At 40.2% G+C, this 21,643-nt stretch overlaps 1 protein-coding gene across 2 annotated transcripts in view; it reads right to left on the bottom strand.

Annotated features, from left to right (window-relative positions):
* Positions 1 to 19,874: 19,874 nt before the first annotated feature.
* TPH2 (tryptophan hydroxylase 2) overlaps positions 19,875 to 21,643 on the bottom strand; it is a 97,151-nt gene continuing 95,382 nt past the window's right edge. For both annotated transcript variants that reach the window (XM_059186344.1, XM_059186343.1), the window contains exons 10-11: positions 21,369 to 21,502; positions 19,875 to 21,237 (exon numbers count right to left, since the gene is read on the bottom strand). In XM_059186344.1, the coding sequence (XP_059042327.1) occupies positions 21,063 to 21,237; positions 21,369 to 21,502 (309 nt within the window). In that variant the 3' untranslated portion in view covers positions 19,875 to 21,062. The remainder of the gene's footprint in view (positions 21,238 to 21,368; positions 21,503 to 21,643) is intronic.

Below are 21,643 nucleotides of genomic sequence, written 5' to 3'. Positions count from 1 at the left end.
TGAAGTGTGTAAACCTGGTGATTCACAGACCTGTACTTTGGGGGATAAAAATATATTATATGTTTATAAAAAATAAGAATTGTTTTTAAAAAAAGAATAGAGCTTTTATTCCAGTAAAGGAAGACAAAATATGAATAAAATATATGTATGTTTGATGGTGATAGGTGCTATGGAGAACCAATACAGGAAAGGATGACAGGAAGTGCTGAGGGTGGCAAGATGTGAGGAGGAGGGAGCAGAGAGAATTGAACAGTAACGCTTCACTGGAAAGGTAGCTTTTGTGCAAATACCTGAAGGAAGTAAGAGAGCAAGACATTGATATCCAGAGCAAAAGCATTTTGGGCAGAAGAAATAGCAAGTGCAAAAGCCCTGAGGCAGAGGTATGGTCGTTATTTTCAAGGAACATCAAGGAATGTGTTATTTCTGAAGTAATGTGAGGGGAGAGAGAGAGTAAACATGATCTCAGAGAGGTAAAGGATGAAGATTAAAAATCGTGTACACTCTTTTAGGCCCTTCTAAGAATTTCGGCTTTTTCTCTGATTTGAGAAGCTTTTGGAGGGATTTGAAATGAAAGACATGACCTGAGTTCCATTTCAACAGGATCACTCTGGCTGTGATACTCAGGAAGACCATCAGGAAAAAGGGACAGCAGCATGGAAACCAGATAGGAAGCTACTACAGCTATTCAAGTAAGACATTAATGGTGGTGAGGACCTGAGTGGTAGCAGTGAAGGTAATGGGAACTAATCAGGCTTCAGATGTATTTTGAAGGTAGAGACAACAGGATTTATGGATTGAATGTTGGGAGCTAGTACAAGAAAGAAGAATCAAGTATGACACTAAGGATTTGGGCTGATTGTGGTCAGCTGAATTATTGACTAATTCCTCATGTCTCCCAGCATTCAGCATCCTTCTCATTACCCTAATATGGGCAGCATCTGTTTTCCCACACCTTGACCATGGGCTCTACCATACACTTAAATTTGGCCGATGACATGTGCAGAAGTGACTACCTGCTAGTCCCAAACTTAAATCTCAAGAAGTCTCACATGTTGTGTCTTGCCTTCTTATACCTCTGCCATCAGCATGAAAGAATAGTCCCTGCCTTGTCTGCTTGCTCCAGAAAAAAAAGAAACAGGTGGACTAGAGCTGCTCGGGTGACCCCCAGACCTACAGTAGGAAGCAGAGTCACCTTAGCCTCTGAAGTTTAAAGCCCAGGTGCCTCAGCAAGGCCAATCTAGATTATCCAACTCCAAATCAGCCTTTAGATACAGGAGCAATAATAAATGATTATTGTTTTAAGACTTTGAGAGTAAGATACGAAGCAACAGCTAACTGATACGTTGAACAACTTAAGAGAGATGTATTTACAAAAACAAGAAAACCTACGAGAGAGGCAAGTTTGGGGGAAAAAAATCAAAGTTTTAGTCTTGGACATAGTGAGTTTGAGTTTCCCATTATGCTTTAAAGTGGGGATTAAGTAGAAATTGCACATATCAGGGAAGAAGTCTAGGCTAAAATATAAATTTAAGAGTCACAGGCACTTAGATGTTACTTAAAGCTTAAGATTAGGTAAGATCTCCAAGGAAATGAGTATTGCTAGAGAACAGGTGAATTCTAAGCCTTGGAAGCCTGCAACATAGAGAGGTTGAGGAAATGAGGAAGAACAAGCAAAGAGACTGAGTAGAAGCAGCCAGAGGCATAGGAGAAGGCCCCAAAAGAAGGCAGTGCCTGCAAGCCTAGTGACTAAAGTCATGTACAGAGTAAGAGAGCCATTGGACCACCTGTACTGAAAGGTGAAGTGAGAAAAAGACTGAAACATTACCATGAGGATCCTGCAACGTGAAGGTCTGACAATTTGACTAAGTTTTGGTAGAGTGATAGGGGCAGAAACTCAGTTGGCCTGAGGTCTAAAGAGTGGGAGAAGATGGACAGGGTCAGTATGTATAAATAGCTCCTTAACGATTTCTGCTAAATAGCGGAACAGAGAAATTGGGCAATAGCAAGAGGGAGAAATGCAAGTTTTAAAAGTATATTGGGGGGATGCCTAGGTGGCTCAGTTGGTTAAGCAGCTGCCTTCAGCTCAGGTCATCATCCCAGCGTCATGGGATCGAGTCCCACATCGGGTTCCTTGCTTCGCAGAGAACCTGCTTCTCCCTCTGTCTCTGCCTGCCACTCTGTCTGCCTGTGCTCGCTCTCACTCGCGCTCTCTCTCTCTGACAAATAAATAAATAAAATCTTTAAAAAAAAAATTTTTTTAATAAATAAATAAAAAGTATATTGGGTTGTTGTTGTTGCTTTTTAATGGTAAGGAGAATAGCATTGTTTTTTTTTCCCTATGGTGATGAGAATGATCCAGAGGAAGATGAAAATTTAAGAAAGACAGAAGATTGATAAATGGGTGAGAAGACAGTGTAGATGGAACTAGAGCTAGAAAACAAGTAGTTTTAGATGGGAGCTTATGGAAAGCCTTTTGACTACTTCTATTTTCTCAATGGAGTAGGAAGCAAGGTCAGCTAAGAGAGGGGATAGAGCAGGTGATATGTGAGTTTAAAGAGAGAGGAGAGCGGTGTCTGGGTGGCTCAGTGGGCTGGGTTTCTGCCTTCGACTCAGGTCATGATCTCGGGGTCCTGGGATCAAGCCCCACATCCGCTCTCTGCTCAGCAGGGAGCCTGCTTCCCCCTCTCTTTCTGCCTGTCTCTCTGCCTACTTGTGATCTCTCTCTCTGTCAAATAAATAAATAAAATCTTTTAAAAAGAGAGAGAGAGGAGGAGAAAGTCTGACATAATCAAAGAGAGTGGGAAAGTAGATGGACCACGTAAGGTCAGGCTGCATAAGCGCCTCTTGGGTGAGTGATAACAAATTTAAAGCGAGACCAAGCAGGGGTGCCTGAGTGGCTCAGTCAATGCGGCATCTGCCTTCATCTCACATCATGATTCCAGGGTCTTGGGATCAAGGCCTAAGTCGGGATCCCAGCTCCATGGTCTGCTTGTCCCTCTCCCTCTGCTCTGCCCCCGGCTCATGCTCTTTCTCTCTCTCAAATAAATAAAGTCTTTCAAAAAATAGAAAAATCAAGTGAGATCAACCGCAGTTGTGTGTTTGTCTACAATCACATTCTGTCGCATGGTTATAGGCATGGAGTAAGAAAATAGTATGGCTTACCCAGGTTGGGATTTTCTCCAGCAAAACTCAGAAAGCGAGAACGTCCATCAGAGCAGTTGAGGGTGTGTGCGCTATCACTACAATGACGGACCCTGAAATTTAAGCTGGAGAAGAAGGGAAATGTATACAAAAGGCAGGTGAGGGAGAATGGAAAGAGGATGCCAGGACTTGCACGGTTGAGGTCACCGAAGGGAGCTGCAGAGTTGGGGTGGTGGTGGTAGGAAGAAAGTTATTGGAAACAGAACCTACAGAGAGGTTGCAGTTACCGGCGATAACAATGTTGGGATATGCCGGAAAATGAAGAGTCGTGGGAGGCTGGAAGTCAGGTTGCGTGGTGCAGAGGGCAAGGAAACTCGAAGCTAGTGTATTAAAAGATTCATCCAGGCTCTGATGTTAAATTGTAAAGAATCCCACCAAGAGGAATGTTAGAGAGAGAGCCAGCGGGAAAAAAGATAAAAATCTTCCAGAAACTCAAATTAAATGGTTTGGGGTTTCCGCAAAATATTTATTTCCCACTTTAACTGAGTTCATAGTAAGTAGTATTCAAATTTACCTGTAACACATTTAACAGGGATCCTAGAAGTCGAGTGGAACTCTGTTAACCAACCTCCACTAACCAATTTGCCAGGTTAGCTGATACTCCCGGGCTCCCTCATGGAGCCAAGAGCCGCAGAAAGCCGAGGCCACGCCCCAGGCAGTTCACTCAATGGGGCTCCCATCAGCAGAACTGGGTGCTTGCCAAGGGCCGCTCTGTTTGTTCCCAATTCTGTTGATGCCATTTAACCTTGCTTTTGTATGTATAATTGCACAATTTAATGAAATATCACGTAGGTTCGTGATGTTGAATCCAAAATAAATAAATCAATCAATAAATAAGCCCTGTCTTTGAAAACCATGTTGAATGTTTGGGAAAGACTTCATGAAGGTGAGTCACTAAAAAAAAATACGCTGTCAGATTAGATGTGAGTGAGACAATCGTAAAGTATTTTTAAAAGAATCCTAAAAATGAAGGGGTCAGTACCCAGTCTGCTGTGCCCCTGTCTTAGGTTATTGCTCTACTTGAAGAAGCCAAAGCAGAGCTCACAGACAATAAATTCTGGCTGGGGCTGATGCACGGGAGATGATGCCGAACTCCAGCCAGGGCACACGGACCCGAAATGAAGACGGCGGATCTACAGGAGAGTGCTGGGGAAGGAATGTAAAAGTATACGTTCTTAACGTAAGTAAAATCTTTAAAGTGTCTTTTTTAAATAATCTCCTGCTCTAAACAACTTCTCCAGTTAACCAATTTAACTACTGCCCTGAATGCATTAGATTAAAGGGCTTCTGATGTTACTTTAAACTAGACCGGCATCTAGACAGGCAAACCACAGAGATGAAACGATTCATTCCTGAAGTAAGTCCATTCCAAACACGGAAAGAACATTACCTGGTTGAACTGGGCAGTGACTTTGATCTTCGCTGTTATTTGTGTAAAGTCGTACCATTACCAAAATGGGAACCATGTTACACAAGCATCAAGGCCACACACTGGCCGTTAAGGCAGGCTGCTCCTGAATCCCTAAATAAATGAGAATCCCTGCATTGAAGTTTCCCTTTGATTCCTTTCATATCAGAATAAGAGTTTTGGTATGATGAATTACGTTGTAACGTTACATTCATCATTCACAGGGTAGGCTGCGTGAATGTGGTTATGGGGAACGTAAATAATTAAACTTGTCCAGAAGGATCTATATCAGTGTGACATAGGAAATATAACCGTGATTATGCTGCTGCACAATCTGACCAGTATTTCCACCCAAGTCCAGAATGTTAGCTGAACCAGGCAGTCCAGAGGACAGAGACAGACGACCCTACAGGGCAATCGCTGCCAGTAGAGTAAGGAACAGATGAGAAGCATTCAGCGTGGGGAAAAGAGGAAAGCCATGTCTTTTGAACACTGTGATGGACTCTCTATTTTAAGAAACAGAAGAAAATGAAAAATTTGTTGCAAATGGTAAAAAATGTCCTGTTCAAAGGAAGCAGCCTTCCTTCTAAGTAGAACAAGATCACCATGAGATACACAGAAAAGGATAAAAGAAAAAAAGTTGTGTGATACAAAGAAGAAAACTGGAACCAAATCTCTTTGCTCAGCCACATTTAACTAAGGTTTCTGCACATTCTTTACTGAGGATGATTGAAATTCTTGTCTCATTATCATCATTAAAATGTACCACATATGCTTAGACTGAGGTTAACCAAATACTACACTTTATATAGTTTTCATCTCAGAGCATGAATTCAGTCAAAAATTTCAAAAGTAAGGAACCCTTCCCAGGTCTTGTAGGAGCTGTGATTCAAGACTGAGTTATAGCCCTATTAACTACCACAAGCAAAACCCTGGCACTCACAGCTGATGGTATCTCTTTTAGAATAATTTAGTGGTATCTATCAGGTACTATGAATTCTTCATACCTATTCACCAAGTGATGATACCTCCAGGAAGCTAGTCTATAAAAATGGAGAGTGGAAAGGCATTTATACACTAAGATTTAGAAACAATTCACATTAAGAGCTTTAAAGAAATGGTTAAGTAATACGGTGGTGCATTTGTATGTTACTGGGTCTTCAGCGCCTACACAGAAGTCGCAAAATGGCCAATACATATGCATAGAGATGAGAATACTTGTTATTTTGAGAGTTGGGCCCCGAGTTCTTATTGACATAGAAACTACTTCATCATGGGAAAGAAGGAGCAAGCTCATATGCTAAAAAGAGTGGGGCAAGTGACAGAAGTGAGTGAGATGGCCCAGGTCTAAGAGATAACGTGGAATAGTGGGAGTGGGGGTGAGGCTCGCTGAAGGGTGCTTCCCCAGCTATAAAGACAACCAATCCTCAGCTCCATCTGATTGTATCTGGGAGTGTGCACTTGTGTAGCTAGAAATGTTGCATCTCTTCTGATCTTTTTTTTTCTTTCTTTCTTTCTTTCTAAAGGAGCTAACCACCTGAATTTTTTTTAGGCTTTTTGTGTAATGGCCAATATTGTAAAGCACCACTTAGAGCTCAAGGGCTGCCAGGGTGACTTAGTGAGTGTATGTGTGTGTGTGTGTGTGTGTGTGTGTGTGTGCCAGAGAGAGAGAGAGAGAGAGAGAGAGAGATAGCAAGAGAGAAAGAGAGGGAGAAGAGAGCTATCTGAGGATAGCCTGGGTAGACTGAGACTAGCCAAAGAATAGATAGCTAGACTACCCTGCAAAAAAGTTTCACTTGGGGTTGAGGGAAAAAAGAAAAAAAAGAGAAAGAGGAGAGAAAATAAAAAACCAGCTAACTTAGCCATAGACGGGGTACGAACTTGGAAGAACAAGGATTTTTTAAATATCTAATTCTTAGGGGTCACACAAATTTTCAGCAAAGAATGCCATGCGCACAGGTAGCCTGGGTAACAGTGTTAGGGGGAGAGAAAAGGACAGAAGCTGTTTGTTCTTCCACCTGGCTTAATGTGGTCAAGGAAGAAAGGAACTACTTTACAAGTGGAGAGAGAAATGAGTTCCAAGCTTTAATAAAACAGGAAATCAGAGAGAGAGGTATCATAAAAATATAATCCTTCAAGAAGTCCAGAAATCATTGCTAGGGCATTGGACAGCCCACGAGACAGAAATCAATGAGTGTATTAAGGTAACCTTATCTGCCATTCCTAGATCTCAGTGGTTTAAAACAATAGAAATTTATTTCTACTACACATCACAGTTCACTTGGTGATGCATAAGAGACTAGTAGTTCTGCTCCACACAGTTATTCATGTTCTCAGGCTGACAGACTATGTGACACATGAATTCCAAGGTCACCCAGGGCATTCAGCTAGCTCTTGGTAGGAGAGGGAGGGAATAGAGAACCATGCAAATTATTTCTATGACCCACATTCTACTATCCATAATTCAATCATATGGCCATACCTAACTATAAAGAAGGCAGAAAGTGTGGTCTAGGTGTATGCCCAGGAGGAAAGGAAAACTATCTTCTCTGACCCAGTTAATTCAAGCACATTTGTTTAAATCTTAAAGAACTGGGTAACATGTACATGGATGGATGGTTGGATGGATGGTTGGATGGATGGATGGATGGATGGATGGATGGATAATAGGATATATAGATTTGGAGGACAAGTCCCCAAATATTTGTATATGTATTTATATGTCTGTATTGGGGGGAATATATATCTTCATACATAATAGAAGTTTGTATGTTTGCTCCTTCTTAGTCTTCTCCCAGAACCTCTATGATGTTTCCATGGTTCACATGATCCTGCCTCCCCAGACAAAGATTGACTAAATAAGACTGACTAAATACCTTATCCATCCTAGACCAGTCAGAGCCCCATTAAGTAGAGTTTGGAATTAAAGAAGAGAAGCTGCAGTTTGAGTTCTTTTTTTCTTTTTTCTTTTTTTTTTTTTTTAAGATTTTATTTATTTAAAGGAGAGAGAGAGTGAGAGAGAGGCAGAGGAAGAAGCAAGCTCTCTGCTGAGCAGGGAACCCAACACGGGGCTCAATTCCAGGACCCTGAGACTGACCAGAGTCAAAGGCAGACGCTCGACCAACTGAGCCACCCAGGTGCCCCTGCAGTTTGAGTTCTTGAATTGGGAAGTCCTAGCAGAGACTGCGAGTTGTCCACAGCAATAGGGTTGTAGCTGGATACCTGATAGCACCTTTGACATTTCCCAGCTTCCAGTGGCAAAGTGTGGTTAAGTGGTTTAGTTCAGATCAAAGGACTGAGAGCAGAAATTTGGAAATTCGGTATGTAACTTCTAGATTATCTCCTACTTGAAAGATAAGCCCTTTCTCCTAAACAAGTGCTGCCTCAACTCCATCCCACAAATTGAAAACTTGGATATGCTAGTGAGCAAATTTCAACCAGGCAGACCCTGTCAATACCCCAGGGAATGGAAGAGCAAAAAGATGGAAGAAACCTAGAATCCAAAATGGCTACATGGAGCAGACCTACCCCATCACCCTGGAGAGAGACAGAAATACACTTCTTTTAAGCCACTGCATTTCAGAGGCTCTTTGAGACAGGAGCTCAGTTTTTACTGAAACAATACAAAGGCCATGAACTAGAGTAGCCACATGCATGTCCAAAACTGAAAAAAATCAGTGTTCAAGAGCAGAAAAACACCAAAAGGAAGCAAAGATAAGAAAATGTTCTGTCTTAGAGAAATGAAAAGAGTAAACATTATTGCTGTCTTGTCAAGGACCAGAGCCCTTCCTTCTTGATGTTCTTGAATTTCATGGATAGCCTTTCAATAAATGTCCATTTTTGCTTAAGCTAATTTGAGCTTCTGCTGCTTATAGCTATAAAACCTCTAAGACTGTAAGAGAGCATGAGTTTCAACAGCAGCTGTGTCTGTGAGGTATATAGGTCATATTTTTTTAAGTAGGCTCCACAACCAGCATGGAGCCCAACACGTGGCTTGAACTCATGACCCTGAGATCAAGACCTGAGCTAAGATCAAGATCAAGAGATTTGAGACTCCCAGGTACCCCAGTGTACATATCATTTATTTACATTTCATTCAATTTCCCAAACATCTTATAATGAAAAGACATTGCTTTTTTTTTTATAGGAGAAAGGTTATATTGAAATTTTTTTCTACTACAAGAGGGCTTAAATAGGACAAATAACCCTTCTAACAGAATTCTCTCTTAGCTATACTTCTTGTCTGGGTGTGCCAGATAATACATTAATAGTAATGATACTCTTCACCATATATCTATCATGGGCAAGACACTGTTACTATAAATTTTTAATATGTAATCTCATTTAATCTTTGCACCAAGTGTATAAGAAAAATAATATCTGCATGTTAAGAATAAAGAAATTGGTTAAATAACTTCCTCAAGGTAAGCAAAATTAAGCCACCCTCTCAAATGTCCTTATTCTTAATCTCTGGAATCTATGGATACCTTAGGTGAGGGAGCAAGAAAGAACTAAGGCTGCAGATGGAATTAAAGTAGCTAATCAGCTGGCCTCAAAATAGGGAGATGATCCTGGATTAGCCAGGTAGACCCAGTGTACTCACAAGAGTCTTGAAAGTGAGGAAGGAAAGTAGAAAAGTCAAGAGAAAGAGATGCGATCACAGAAGCATGGTCAGAATGATGCAAGGTAAGGACTCCACCCACCATTGCTAGCTTTGAGGACAGAAGAAGGGGTCATGACCCAAAAAATGAATTTAAAAATCTAGAAGCTGGAAAGGGCAAAATAAAACAAAACAACAACAACAACAACAAATGAGATTCTCCCCTACAATCTCCAGACATGAATGCAGCCTTATCAGCACCTTGATTTTAGCCCAGTCAGACCCATGCCAGACTTCCAACCTAGAAAACTGTTGTTCTAGCAGCTAAGGTTGTGATGGTGTTAGAGTAGCAATAGAAAAAATAGCACACTATTTCTGTGAGAGAGCGGCTTGTGGACGTGGAAAGAAAAGAAAGCAAAAAAAAAAAAAAAAAAAAAAAAAGTTTTATCTGCCCATGTGGCTCAAACTGGCCCCAGAGAAGGTCTCCTAAAAGTGGTCAGAGAAAGTTGCAATTGGTGATTGAGGTATAGAAAGGTCGGGTGTTTTCTATGGTGGGTGGACCCTGAGAAATAGTCAACAATGTTAATACACTTTCTGGCAGATTCATCACCTCTGAAAACCTTCAACGACCATATGACTGAAGAAAAATAGGTTTTATGGAGTCTGGGAAAGAGCTGACCTAGAGATATTGTTATAGATATGTTAAATGAATTTTGAAAGTGGAAGTAATTTAGTGGTTATATAATCCAATCCTCTTTTCCAATTTTTTTATTTATGAATATTTTAACAGCTTTACTGAGGTATATTGAGATACCAAAAAAACTGCATATATATAATGTTTATAATTTGATAAATTTAGACACACGGTGAATCCATCAGCACAGCTGAGGTACTAAACATATCCATCACCTCATATCCCTTTGTTTTCATTTTGGTTTTGGTTTTGGTTTGGAGACTGGGTTTTTTGGGAGGTGGAGATAAGTTCTGGTAAGAACACGCAACATAAGATCTATACTCTCCCCAAAACTTTAAAGTGCATAATACAGTGTTGTTAATAGGCATAGTGTCATATAGCAGATTGTTGGAACTTATTTATCCTGCAAACTGAAACCTTCTGTCCATGGATGAATTCCCTATTTCTCCTTCCTTCCCAAACCTGGAAATCACCAGTTTACTCTCTGCTTCTTTGAGTGTGACCCTTTTAGAAACTTCTTATAAGTGGAATTATGCAGAATGTGTCCTGTGGTTGGCTTATTTCACTTAACATAATGTTTCCCAGGTTCATCCTTGTTGTTGCATATGGCAGGACTTCCTCCTTTTTCAATGCTGAGTAATATTCCCTTTTCTGTATAGAAGAATTAACCTCATGTTCCAAAGAAAGGAAAATATCACTCCTGTAATAAGGTAGGAATCTGAGTAGGAACATATGGTCCACATGCATGGAACTTGACTGACTATGCTCATGATTATATCCAGGACACAGGTGTTCCATTCATACCTCTACATGCCAAGGGCCCAGTTATTTGGAGTCCATAATCCCTTAACCCTTAAAGTTCTTCTTCTTTGGCTTCTAGGACCACACATTCTTGATCCTCCTACTTTTCTTCATGCTCCTCCTCTGTTCTCATTTTCTTTCCTCTCTGCTCACCGCCTTTAGAGCCCACCAAGGGGTCTTTCTAGCCTGCATGTTAGATGATGTCAAGTACAAAAGTGGGGAGAGAGTAAAAAGGGGGAGAATGGACTGACCAGTGGTGGTGTTACCACTAGTATAAGCTCACTTCATCCACTCAAAAAACTAGGACATTAGATGAAAAATCAGCACATGCAAAAGGGAGTGATTAAAATGAGATATCAGGGGTAAAGACCCACCTGAAGCCTCATCATTTAAGATCTAGGGACAAGCTCCATTAGGCACAATAATTTTTTTTAATGGGGCAATAGATATAGTCTGAACAATAAAAACCTGGTTGAGTTTCTACCCAATCCATCTTCTCCTAGAACCGACTCCCTGCTCATAGGAAACAGTCTCTGCAGTCATATTTAAGCCACATTACTCTTCCATTCTGTCCACAGTCAATTAGACCATAAACAGAAGCTGACCCATACTGCAATATTCAGATTCTCTTTCCGAAGAACTTGAAATCTGAATTCAGATGCAGTGAGTCTGTCTCTCGCTAAACCTGGTGATTCACAGACCTGGGGATAAAAATATATGTATATAAAAAATATATGTTAAAAAAAAAAAAAAAAAAAAAAAAAAACTGTAACATGTAAAACTCGGGAGTTCTGAAGTCCCCATATTCTACCACGCAGATGGGTAAGTATGAAAATCCCATCTGCAGATTTTAAAGAAGATTAAAAAAAAAAAAAAAAGTCCCAGAAAGTAGAATGAAGCAGATGTGCAGAGAAGGCAAAGGTGAAAACAGAGAGCAAATTTAAAGTCTTTCCAGTTACCAGCTCTTTTTGCCGGCCCACTGCACCCCTGCTCTTGGGCTCCATGAGCCATATGTATGAAAGCTCCCCAACATTGGCCAAACCAACCCAAATGATACAAAATAATACAAAAACAAAAGTCAACAAAATAAACATTCAGGAATTGAAGATAAAGCTAACAGTCGGTCAGATTTTTATTACAATGGTTCCTGAAATGAGGCTTCATTTCAGTTCACATGTCCAATGTCCCTTCTCCCCACATGTCAGTTTTTGTCCCACCTAACCTCAGTCCTCATGTAAAGGCGATCACAAGGATAATGTCTACACTGGTGGTTAGAAAGAGCACTATATTCAAAGTTGTTTAATTTAAAACCAAGATGACAAGGATGTCAGAATAAAGCTCCAAGTAATTCTAAATCCAGCTACAGCTCCCCTTTCCATATTAGAATATTTTTCTGAAAGTGAATTCTCCAGGGAAGAGGACATCACAAAGGAAACAGATGGTTATTTTAAGGCAAGTAGGAGACACTCCATATTGCCTTTCCCTCGCTCCTTCCTTAAACAGGAAGGATTTAAGCAGTTACGGCTATTCCTCACACACATTTCAGCCATCCTGTTTATGCAGTGCAGTAGATAGACAGATAATTGTGCTACTGCTCTACAGAACAAGCAGCTGAATGTGCAATGGGACTCCGAAATGGAAATCTCGTCGGTTCGCGTTAGCGAATCATCACACGAAACAAATTGTTCACTTTTTGTTCAGTCCATTAGCTCCAAGGATGAAGCGAATTGCTCTCCCAATACATAATATTCCAATTTCCTCTTTTCACTTAGCACCTCCCTTTCCTGCTTTACAAATAATATGCATTTATATTCTGAACTTAATTTATTCCCTCTGACCAGGACTTTATTCTCATTAGAGACAGCCCTAAGCAATTGCTCTCTGAAATGAAGCCTTGGGAATGCAGTGCCTCTGAGAGAGAAGAGGTTGGTTGGGCCTGCCTTTTAGTAGAGGGACTGATGACTAAAACATGGACCCACCAACCTGGACCTCTGGCTCAGTTTTTCTGAGATAGAGTTGTAGACTGGCCCAGAGCCAATTTATCATGATTCAATGAACTTTGAATAATAGTTTGATCTTCTTAGTGTGTTTCTTCCGGAAAGTTCCAACCTTTTATATTGTTCCATTAGTTTAAACAGGTTTTTATATTTTTAGCCCCATTTCATAGATACAAATTTTGATGTCCAGAGAGAAATTGAAAAACATCTCTGAGGTCACTGAATCAGGGAATATCTGTTGTCTTTGAATTTCCAGGTACTGAGTTAAGGCCATCATGCAAATGATCACAAGCCCACAGATTCACATCTGAACGAGACTCAGTCCTATTAACATCTGGTCAAATGGAAGTATGAAAAGTCACAGAAATAAAAACAATGACCCATAGCACTGGATGGTACTTCTTTGGGCCATTAAGATACAATGATTTCATAATCTAAATTGTGAGAAACGCTGGAGATGTTTAAGGGCTCATGATTTTAAACAAGAAGGGAAAAAAATTAACCTTTGTGATGTAATTTTTATGGTTAGATATATATATGTAAAATTAATTTTTATGATAATTCTATAAAAACATATTCTCATTCCCATTTGCAGAAAACGAAACTGGAGCTCAGAAAGTGTCAGTATATCCATAGAAATCACCCAGCTAGTAAGCAGAGAAACCAGACTATGTACTTCTATTTACCAGACTCCAGAGCCCATGTTCTCTTTCTAGAATCTGAGAATTTTGTTTAGAGCTGCTCAATTCGACTGCAAACCAGATCCTCCTAACACTTACAGTAAAAACAAAAACAATGAAAAAAAAAAAAAAAACTGGTACAACAAAAGTCTTATCCAAGTATCTTTTTTTTTTAAAAGATTTATTTATTTATTTGACAGAGAGAGATTACAAGTAGGCAGAGAGGCAGGCAGAGAGAGAGAGGAGGAAGCAGGCTCCCTGCTGAGCAGAGAGCCCGATGCGGGACTCGATCCCAGGACCCTGAGATCATGACCTGAGCCGGAGGCAGCGGCTTAACCCACTGAGCCACCCAGGCGTCCCTTATCCAAGTATCTTAAGTTTAATTAGCCTTGATATTCTTTTTCTATGGGACAAATCAGTGGCTTCCAGATTGAATCTCAGAGAGTCACTTAGAATCCAATTAAACCCTTCCATTGAGCAAGTTTGCTGACCATATCTTACCGGAAGAAGTCATACCGCTTCCAGCATTAGAGGAGGATAAACAGGTCAGACATCCCAGACTTCTGTGGCACAGAATAAACCAAAAGGATATAAATAGTACTTCTCCAGGAAGCTGTGATTTCCAAAACCAAGAGGAAAACTGTGGGGAAAAAAAGCACGTCTAAAATCTCCTGCCTCTCCTTTTTGTGCTTTTATCCTAGGCATGAGTGCTTTTTTTGGAGCCCATGGCCACAGCAGGAAAATGAGAGCAAGGGAGGAGGGGCCATGCATTAGCTCACACACCTGGCCAAGTCCAAAGGTACATCTTAGCTTCAGGTGCAGCTAAAGCCATGAGCTTGACAATAGCATTAGGACATCATCTCTATCTCTTGCTCTTGGTCCTACATTCTCTGCCTGGTGGCTCCTAGAAATTCTAGACTCATAAATTACCACCTTCTAGTCATGGAAGAAAGACAGCAGCATGCCTCTTTCCCAAGAGTTCCAGAAAAGGCCAGGGTTTGACTTTAATTGGCCCACCTCATGGCCCCTCCCTGCACCAGTCACCATAATAAATCTCACTGACAAAGCCTTGGCCATAAGCCCATCCCCAGAACTGAGAGAGTCAGCTTTACCCAAGGAATGAACAGAGTGTAGGGGGGTGTTCACAAAAGGAAAGGGAGAGTCACGGTTACTGGTAGAAGAGAGGCAAACAGCAGCTGGCCAGTGTAAGCAGAGCAACAACCATCCTCAAACGCATAGTTCCAACATGGAAAACCCTGTGTCCAGGCTCCGTAGGAGTCATGGGGACTTTTCCCTCTGTTCCCAGGCAGACTCATCCTGGCAATTAGCTGTCAGCTGATCACCAATCCAACGTGCTGGAGTGGGCTATGCTGATGATCTGTACTTGCTGTAATCATTTGGCTGGGTGAATCAAATTATACTTTCCAATGCCACTTCAAATCAGGATTTCTGTGTCTGCACTGGTTTTCAGCAGTAAGTATTACCCTGCAAGTTATTTTCTTTGATATTGACTGTACGTAGAGAAAGGGAGGAATTTCAGCTTCTTTTAAACTCTGTTCCACGGGAAAGACCAAAAAGTTTTAGAGATTTGTGAGGAGGCTTAATTAGGATCCATTCCAACTTAATGGCTAGGCTTTCACACTGAAATGGATAGGGGAACATGTTCTGCCCTGGCAAGGTAGAGATTTTTCTTCCAAGTACCTATCTGATTGGGGAACCTCATTCTTTCATAATGTCATGTGCCGTGATCAATCAGATGTAATGATCAAACGGAAGTTTGCCTCGATCGATCCCAATAACAAATAACTGCTATAGTGGTAAACCTAATGTGTTCTTCACTTCAAATTCACTTGCCAATAATTGGCCTCATTAACGTCTGTGAAGTTAGCTGTTCACTAAAATTGGGCAAGCTGTACATTAGATGTGTTCAGTGGTTTTCAATCCTTTGGGAATAATAGACCTACTGAATCAGCATCTTGCTAGTTCCATGAAAATTAACAAGCTAAAAAGTAAGGACTGCAAGGGATCTGGATGGAGTGAAGGAGGCGCCAGGAAATTCCCACCACCTTCCTATTATTAATATTATCTTTTCCAACCTAAATATGAGGGCTAGGTTTGCATCTGTTTTAAAGATTTGATTCTGACAGAAAATGAACTTGATTTCTCAGTGCCATGAGCTTTGAAATTACCCTACCCACATCTGTCAGATGTTTTCGTTGTTCAATTATGAAAACTGTATCCAGACTGGATTATGAGAATGCTATTTGCAGGCATATCATGACCACAGATGCCCTTAGGTCAAACATCAGGCTCACTATGATCTTCCCCAAGAAGGAAATATACACCCAGCTGCTGCACCAGACACAACCTTCTTGGGGAGAGGAAGAAATCATGGTAAGGGAAGCTTTCTGGGGTACCTGAAATATGCATCTGGGGAGATGGGAAGCAGCAAGAAGAATGGAAATAGACAACTGACTCACTTAGACTTCCATGGTCCACTCCCAACCAAATGGCTGGATGGCATGGTGAACACAAAAGTTCAGTGTACCAGGAGATGAGGGAGCTTTTTTGTCCTGAATTATCCTAAAGTCAGCACTACCCATCAGCACCAAGAATGCCTCATTTTCTACTTCTTTTTTACTTACGCAATTAGTATTTGTGATTCACAAGGGGAAAAAAATCGGCATGGCTTTTTATCCTTAAAAGTTGGCCATGGAAAGTGTAACATGATGTTGCTTTGTCAAAGGAAGCTTTCTGTATTTGCGGAAGACACAGGATATCATTGGATATCTGCTTCCCTGGTCAAATGATAATCCAGGTACCAGTTACGGCAGTTTCCTAATTTTTCATCTGACAGTTCTAATCCACCCACTCAATTTAGTAACTTGTTTAATCACAACATCTTTTAATAGTGTCCACCATGATCCAGCAAGACACTGTATTGCAATGGCCTCCTAACTGGTTTGACCCCACACTCCCATCACATCCCTCTTCAATTCACTTCCACACCACAGCCTGAGTAACCTCTTAAAAATGTAAATCAGATCTTGCCACTGTCTTGCTATGCCCCCTCCCCCCATTACTTTCCACCCCATTTAGAACATAACTGACCTCCAAGGGCTCCTGAGTGGGACAGTCTGCTAAGCAACACACTCTTGGTTTCTGCCTCAGGTCATGATCTCAGGATCATGAGATCAAGTCCCCTGTTGAACAATGTGCTCAGAGGAGAGTCTGCTTAGGAATTCTCTCTCTCTCCCTCTGCTCTTCCCACTTGTGTTCTCTCTCTCTCTCTCTCTCTCTAATAAACAAATAAATAAATAAAAACTTAAAAAACAAAAACCCGATTCCCTCTGGAACCCTGTATTATCTCATCCTTGCCTCCCAGACTGCCCTCTTGTCCTTCCTCTGAAGCCTTTCCATGGCTATAATCTCACTGCCCCCTCTTCCAGAAACCCTCTTTCCATGGGTCTCTTCATGCCTGGCTTCTTCTCATCCTATGGTTCTTAGTCAAATGCCATCTGCTCAGAAAAGCTTTCCCTGACCACCTTACTCCTTCCCCCTGCCCATTGCTCCTTATCCCTCCAATTATTTTCTTCATAAAACTTGCCATGGTCTCAAATAATGTTTTTTTCTCCTGTATCTGTCCACCAGAATATAAGTTCAAAATGGGCATACACTTCTCTGCCTTATTGACCGCTATATCCTCAGTGTCTAGAAAAGTATCTCAGATAGTCCCCAATATGGTCTAAGCCACTGAATAAATGTTTTGAGACCCAAGTCATATTATAAAGCATCACTGTTTGATGTTCCAGAACTAGTTTCTTTTGAACACACGTTAATCTTATATTAGAAGAAGTGTAATAGTCTCACTATTAATTCCCTTGCCTCTTCCCAGAATATGTCAATCTACACAAGAATCATTTCCCAAAATAAGAGAATGCCTCTGGAAATTGAAGAAGGAGAAAAAGAAAAAAAAAAACAAACTCAGACACACTAGAAAACTCTGGACTGCTTTCTTTTTCATTATAAGTAAGACAAGGTTCATGAGAGTAAGCATCAGTGTTTGATTCTTTAGAAGTTGAAAATTAGATCAAATGAATTGGAGGACAACTACATCGAGTGTTAATGTTTTCTTTCTCGAATGAAGAAAATGAGATGATGTGAGCCATGACTCCATTTGAAAATGAAACGTTGTATTTCTATTTGCTCCCACGTTAAAGCACACTGTTTTTCATTTTAGACTTTTCATGTTGGTAAATGTTGCAATACTTTACATTCATTAGGCTGAGGCCCATTTACTACGTGCAAGCAAGACAAGCACAAATATATCATCCCTATCAAGCATCATTTCTAAATTACACAGTAAATAAATGAGACTAAACCAGAAACCCAAGTTCCACAACCTTTACCACTAGTGTAAAAAATAAATAAATAAATAAATAAATAAATAAATAACAACCTTGGGTCAAAGTTCCCTACTTTAAAACATGTAATTTATGGGGCAGCTGGGTGGCTTTGTTGGTTAAGTGTCTGCCTTCGGCTCAGGTCATGATCCCAGGGTCCTGGGATCAAGTACGGCAACAGGCTCCCTACTCAGCAGAGAGTCTGCCTCTCCCTCCATCTCTACCCCTGCCTGCACTCTCTCTCTTTCTTTCTTACTCTTAAATAAATAAAATCTTAAAAAAAAAAAAAAAGATGCTATTTATGAACAATCTATTGAACTCTCATTATGCCAAATAAACTGATCATCCAAGAATGTATTGGATGCCTGATCCTAACTCATAACAGAAAAAATGCTCAAAAAAAAAAAAACCTGGACTAATCAGATTCCGGCTGTCTTTCGCTAATTTGTGATGCATAAAAACCTGGTCTTACTAGAAATCTCTTGTTGATTTCTGATTAGCTTGTTATAGAATTTAGCAGCAAAGTCAAAATAAAGTAGCAATGCACAATGAGACAACAGTGAGCAAGTGTCTTCAAATTTATAATTGTCCTTGATTCTATTTCATTTAGCTTGAAGTCATGAGTCATAACGGAGACAAATGGTTACACAGAGCAGGTATCAAATATGATGAGAAGCTAGCTGTGATTATCTTGTTGTACGATTTCCATTCGGGGTCTTTTTCTGCCAACACTTTTCCTACGATGGCCATTAAATTTTATAGGATTTTTCCCACCATTAGTTGTAATGGCATTTGTGTGTTAAATGCTCACAACAAATGAAAACCATGATTCCATTGTTTCACACGGTGAAAACCATCATTACTGATTTTCCAAATGGAGAACAAGTCTAAAAAGAATCAAGTAATTCCTCCACCGTGTATGATACCTACATAAGCTCTGTGGGAAAGCCTATTTACTTTGCAACTCTTCTATTTTTGAAACAACATAGATTTTGCACATATTAAAAGAAAAGAAAAAAGAAGATGCCACTACAAGACAAATCAAAAGATAGCTCAAACATTATTTTTGTTGAGGTCGTTTGTTTATAATTAATTATAATTCTTCTTTCAGTCCACTTAGCTGAAAACCTCCCCTTTCATGGGGCTAGAAGGGAAAAAAACCTAATGGCTATTTACGGCTTTTTTGTAAGGGTGGGTAAAGCAAACCCAAATTATGTAAACAACATAGAAGGCAAACAATAAGAGTTTCTCAGCCAATTTCCTTCTTTGAGAAAATTCAGCAACTAGTTCTGGAAATTTCTGGATTTATTGTTCTGGGTTATTCTAGGTTAGTTTTTATAAGTAAATAATTATTCAGGATCATCTAAATCTAGTGAACAAGATATAAAAAATTATGTATTTGGGGACCTATAAAATTACTGAAATGCACAACTACTAGATCATTCTAGGTCCTCTTGGTTCAGCTAGCTCAACATTTCTCTAACACCAATAATTTTTCAAGGTACTATCTCTTTCATCTAAAATAGCATTGAAGTACTAGGTGTTATACTTAACTAATGAATCATTGAAGACTACATCAAAAACTAATTATGTACTATACGGCGTCTAACTGAATATTATTTACAAAATTGCATTTTAAGTTGCATGACTCTCACTTTCTGTCTACCAAATCCCCTTCCAAAACTCAGTTGTTCCAAGAATCCTTCAGAAATGAAAGATCCTCCCTCAGGAGTTAAGGAACCTCTATTCAAACCTCTGATTTATTTTCATTTACCTCACTCTGAGTCATATTTTTACTCTTTGTCATGTCCTCCCTGAGTATATGTAGTCCAAAAGTTTCTGACTCCAAATGGCCCCGTATGATATCAATTAGTTTGAAATTACATGCAATTTGTTATTAAAAAAACACCTTGGAAATTGCATAAGCAAATATTTTAGAGCTGTTAACTTAAAAATCATTTGGTCATCTTTTTCTTCTCTTCTTTCCCCCAGCCCCTCTTCCCCCCACCCAGCATTCTGTATGACGAAAGGAGCATGAGAGGAACCGTGGTTGTTTTTGTTCAGAGAATCAGAAGAAACTTATTCACGCATTCAGTCGTTTTTTATTTGTTCACTTAATCACCTGATGATACCTCTTAGGGCAGAGATAACCAGACATGTGTGGTGTATCACTACCATTGGCCCAAATCTGCCCAAACTTTGGGCAAACCGGACAAGTCCTCAAGAGACCTGGCTTGGCTTGGAGCTGTGGGGGGAGACAGCTGTACTACTGGCAGCCCTTGATCACAAACCAAATCCTCTTTAGTGATAAACCTTAGTTGTGATAAGTATTGGTTTCCCTTCTCTGACTACACACAAATCCACCAAGTTGAACTTCTCAGCGATCTAAAAGTGGGGTGCAGCAGGCTGTAAATGTTAGTGCATGCTGACTGTGCCTAGCACTTCAGCTCTCTGAGATCCATTTCCACAGCTCTGAAATCGAAGCTCTCTGATATTCGTGTTCTCTAAGAGAAATGGGCTAAACAATTGAGCATGATAACCTACTTTCTTCCAGCATAAAATTCATAGTCTCAAGATTTTTTTGCCCACCCTTTAGTGTTTCCTAATGGCCCCTCTGGAAGCATTTTCTTCCAAAATTCTTTGGAAAGCATGTCACCCCTCAGTTTCTACATGGTCAATGTCCCCTATCTGTTCCATTGTAAGATGTTCTCTTTTCTTACATTGTATAAATACTCAATTGAAAACCCTTTCCAACTAGTGTGCTCACTAGTTTTCCCTTTTGAAACAGAATACTGAATCTTTTGTTAATGTGGTGGGAGGTTTCACACAATTCTGGGTTTATCTCAAATAATGCTGTGGAAACACTGGGGCTATAGAAACAGTTTCACTGCTATTTTCATTTTATCTAATGAACATAGGGGAAAAGCTCAGATCTGAGAAGGAAAAAGTAATAAGCTAGAATCAGAAGAGGGCTATTTGTTACCAATTTTAAAGAGCTGCAGTTTGGTTAAGGACACCAAGCAGGAAAGGTCAAATCTATTGAAGACGTTTAAACAGGTTACATTTCAAACAATGAGTGGTTATCTGTAGTCACTGGGTTCCTTATGGTGTTTCACACATTAACACAGTAAATTACACGTAGATAGAGATATACAGAATTGCATGCTTACTAGCCAAGCCATGACACAACACAGAAAGTCATCAGTGTTACATGACATTGACTGAATTGCTGCTAAGCCCCCAAAAGATCACACTGGCAATGACACTGGTTCCAGGCATCAAATCCCCAGATACTGGTTCATTTTGTTCAAGGCATCACACACTGTGTTCAAATCACTGCGAAGGTCCTGCACCACATTTTCAATACTTCGGGTGTCTTTCAGAATTTCAATACTCTGTGTGTAGGGATTGAAGTACACGGAGAAGGGACGGGTAATTGACTTTGCAAAGTCCCTGCAAAATAAATGGAGATAGAAGGATATGCGATCAACTCTCACTGGTAGAAGAGACACAGAGAGAAGGAAGGAACAGAGCCAGAAGAAATAAAAAGTTATTTTCTGTAGATGGAAGAAAAACAAGTCTACCTCATCTTTTCTTTGGCTTCTTCAAAACTTTCTGAAACAAAGTAGGCTTCCTGGAAAGTGGTGATAAGGCATTCCTGTAAGCAAGTTGTCTTTGGGTCAAAGGCTTTCACACATGCCTTGTCAGAAAGAGCATGCTGCAAAACATACCACAAAACCTGTTAAACTCCGTAATGAGACTTCCAAAGTGCCATGATGTCGTGTTTCTACAACACAGATCAGTATTTTTACAGAATTGTTCAGTTGCTAGTCGGCCATGAAATATGGTACTCTCCCTT

The sequence above is a fragment of the Mustela lutreola genome, chromosome 8, assembly GCF_030435805.1.
Source record: "Mustela lutreola isolate mMusLut2 chromosome 8, mMusLut2.pri, whole genome shotgun sequence".
Classification (NCBI taxonomy): domain Eukaryota; kingdom Metazoa; phylum Chordata; class Mammalia; order Carnivora; family Mustelidae; genus Mustela; species Mustela lutreola.
The sequence above is the reverse complement of the archived record's forward strand: the minus strand, read 5'-3'. Positions and strand labels throughout refer to the sequence as shown.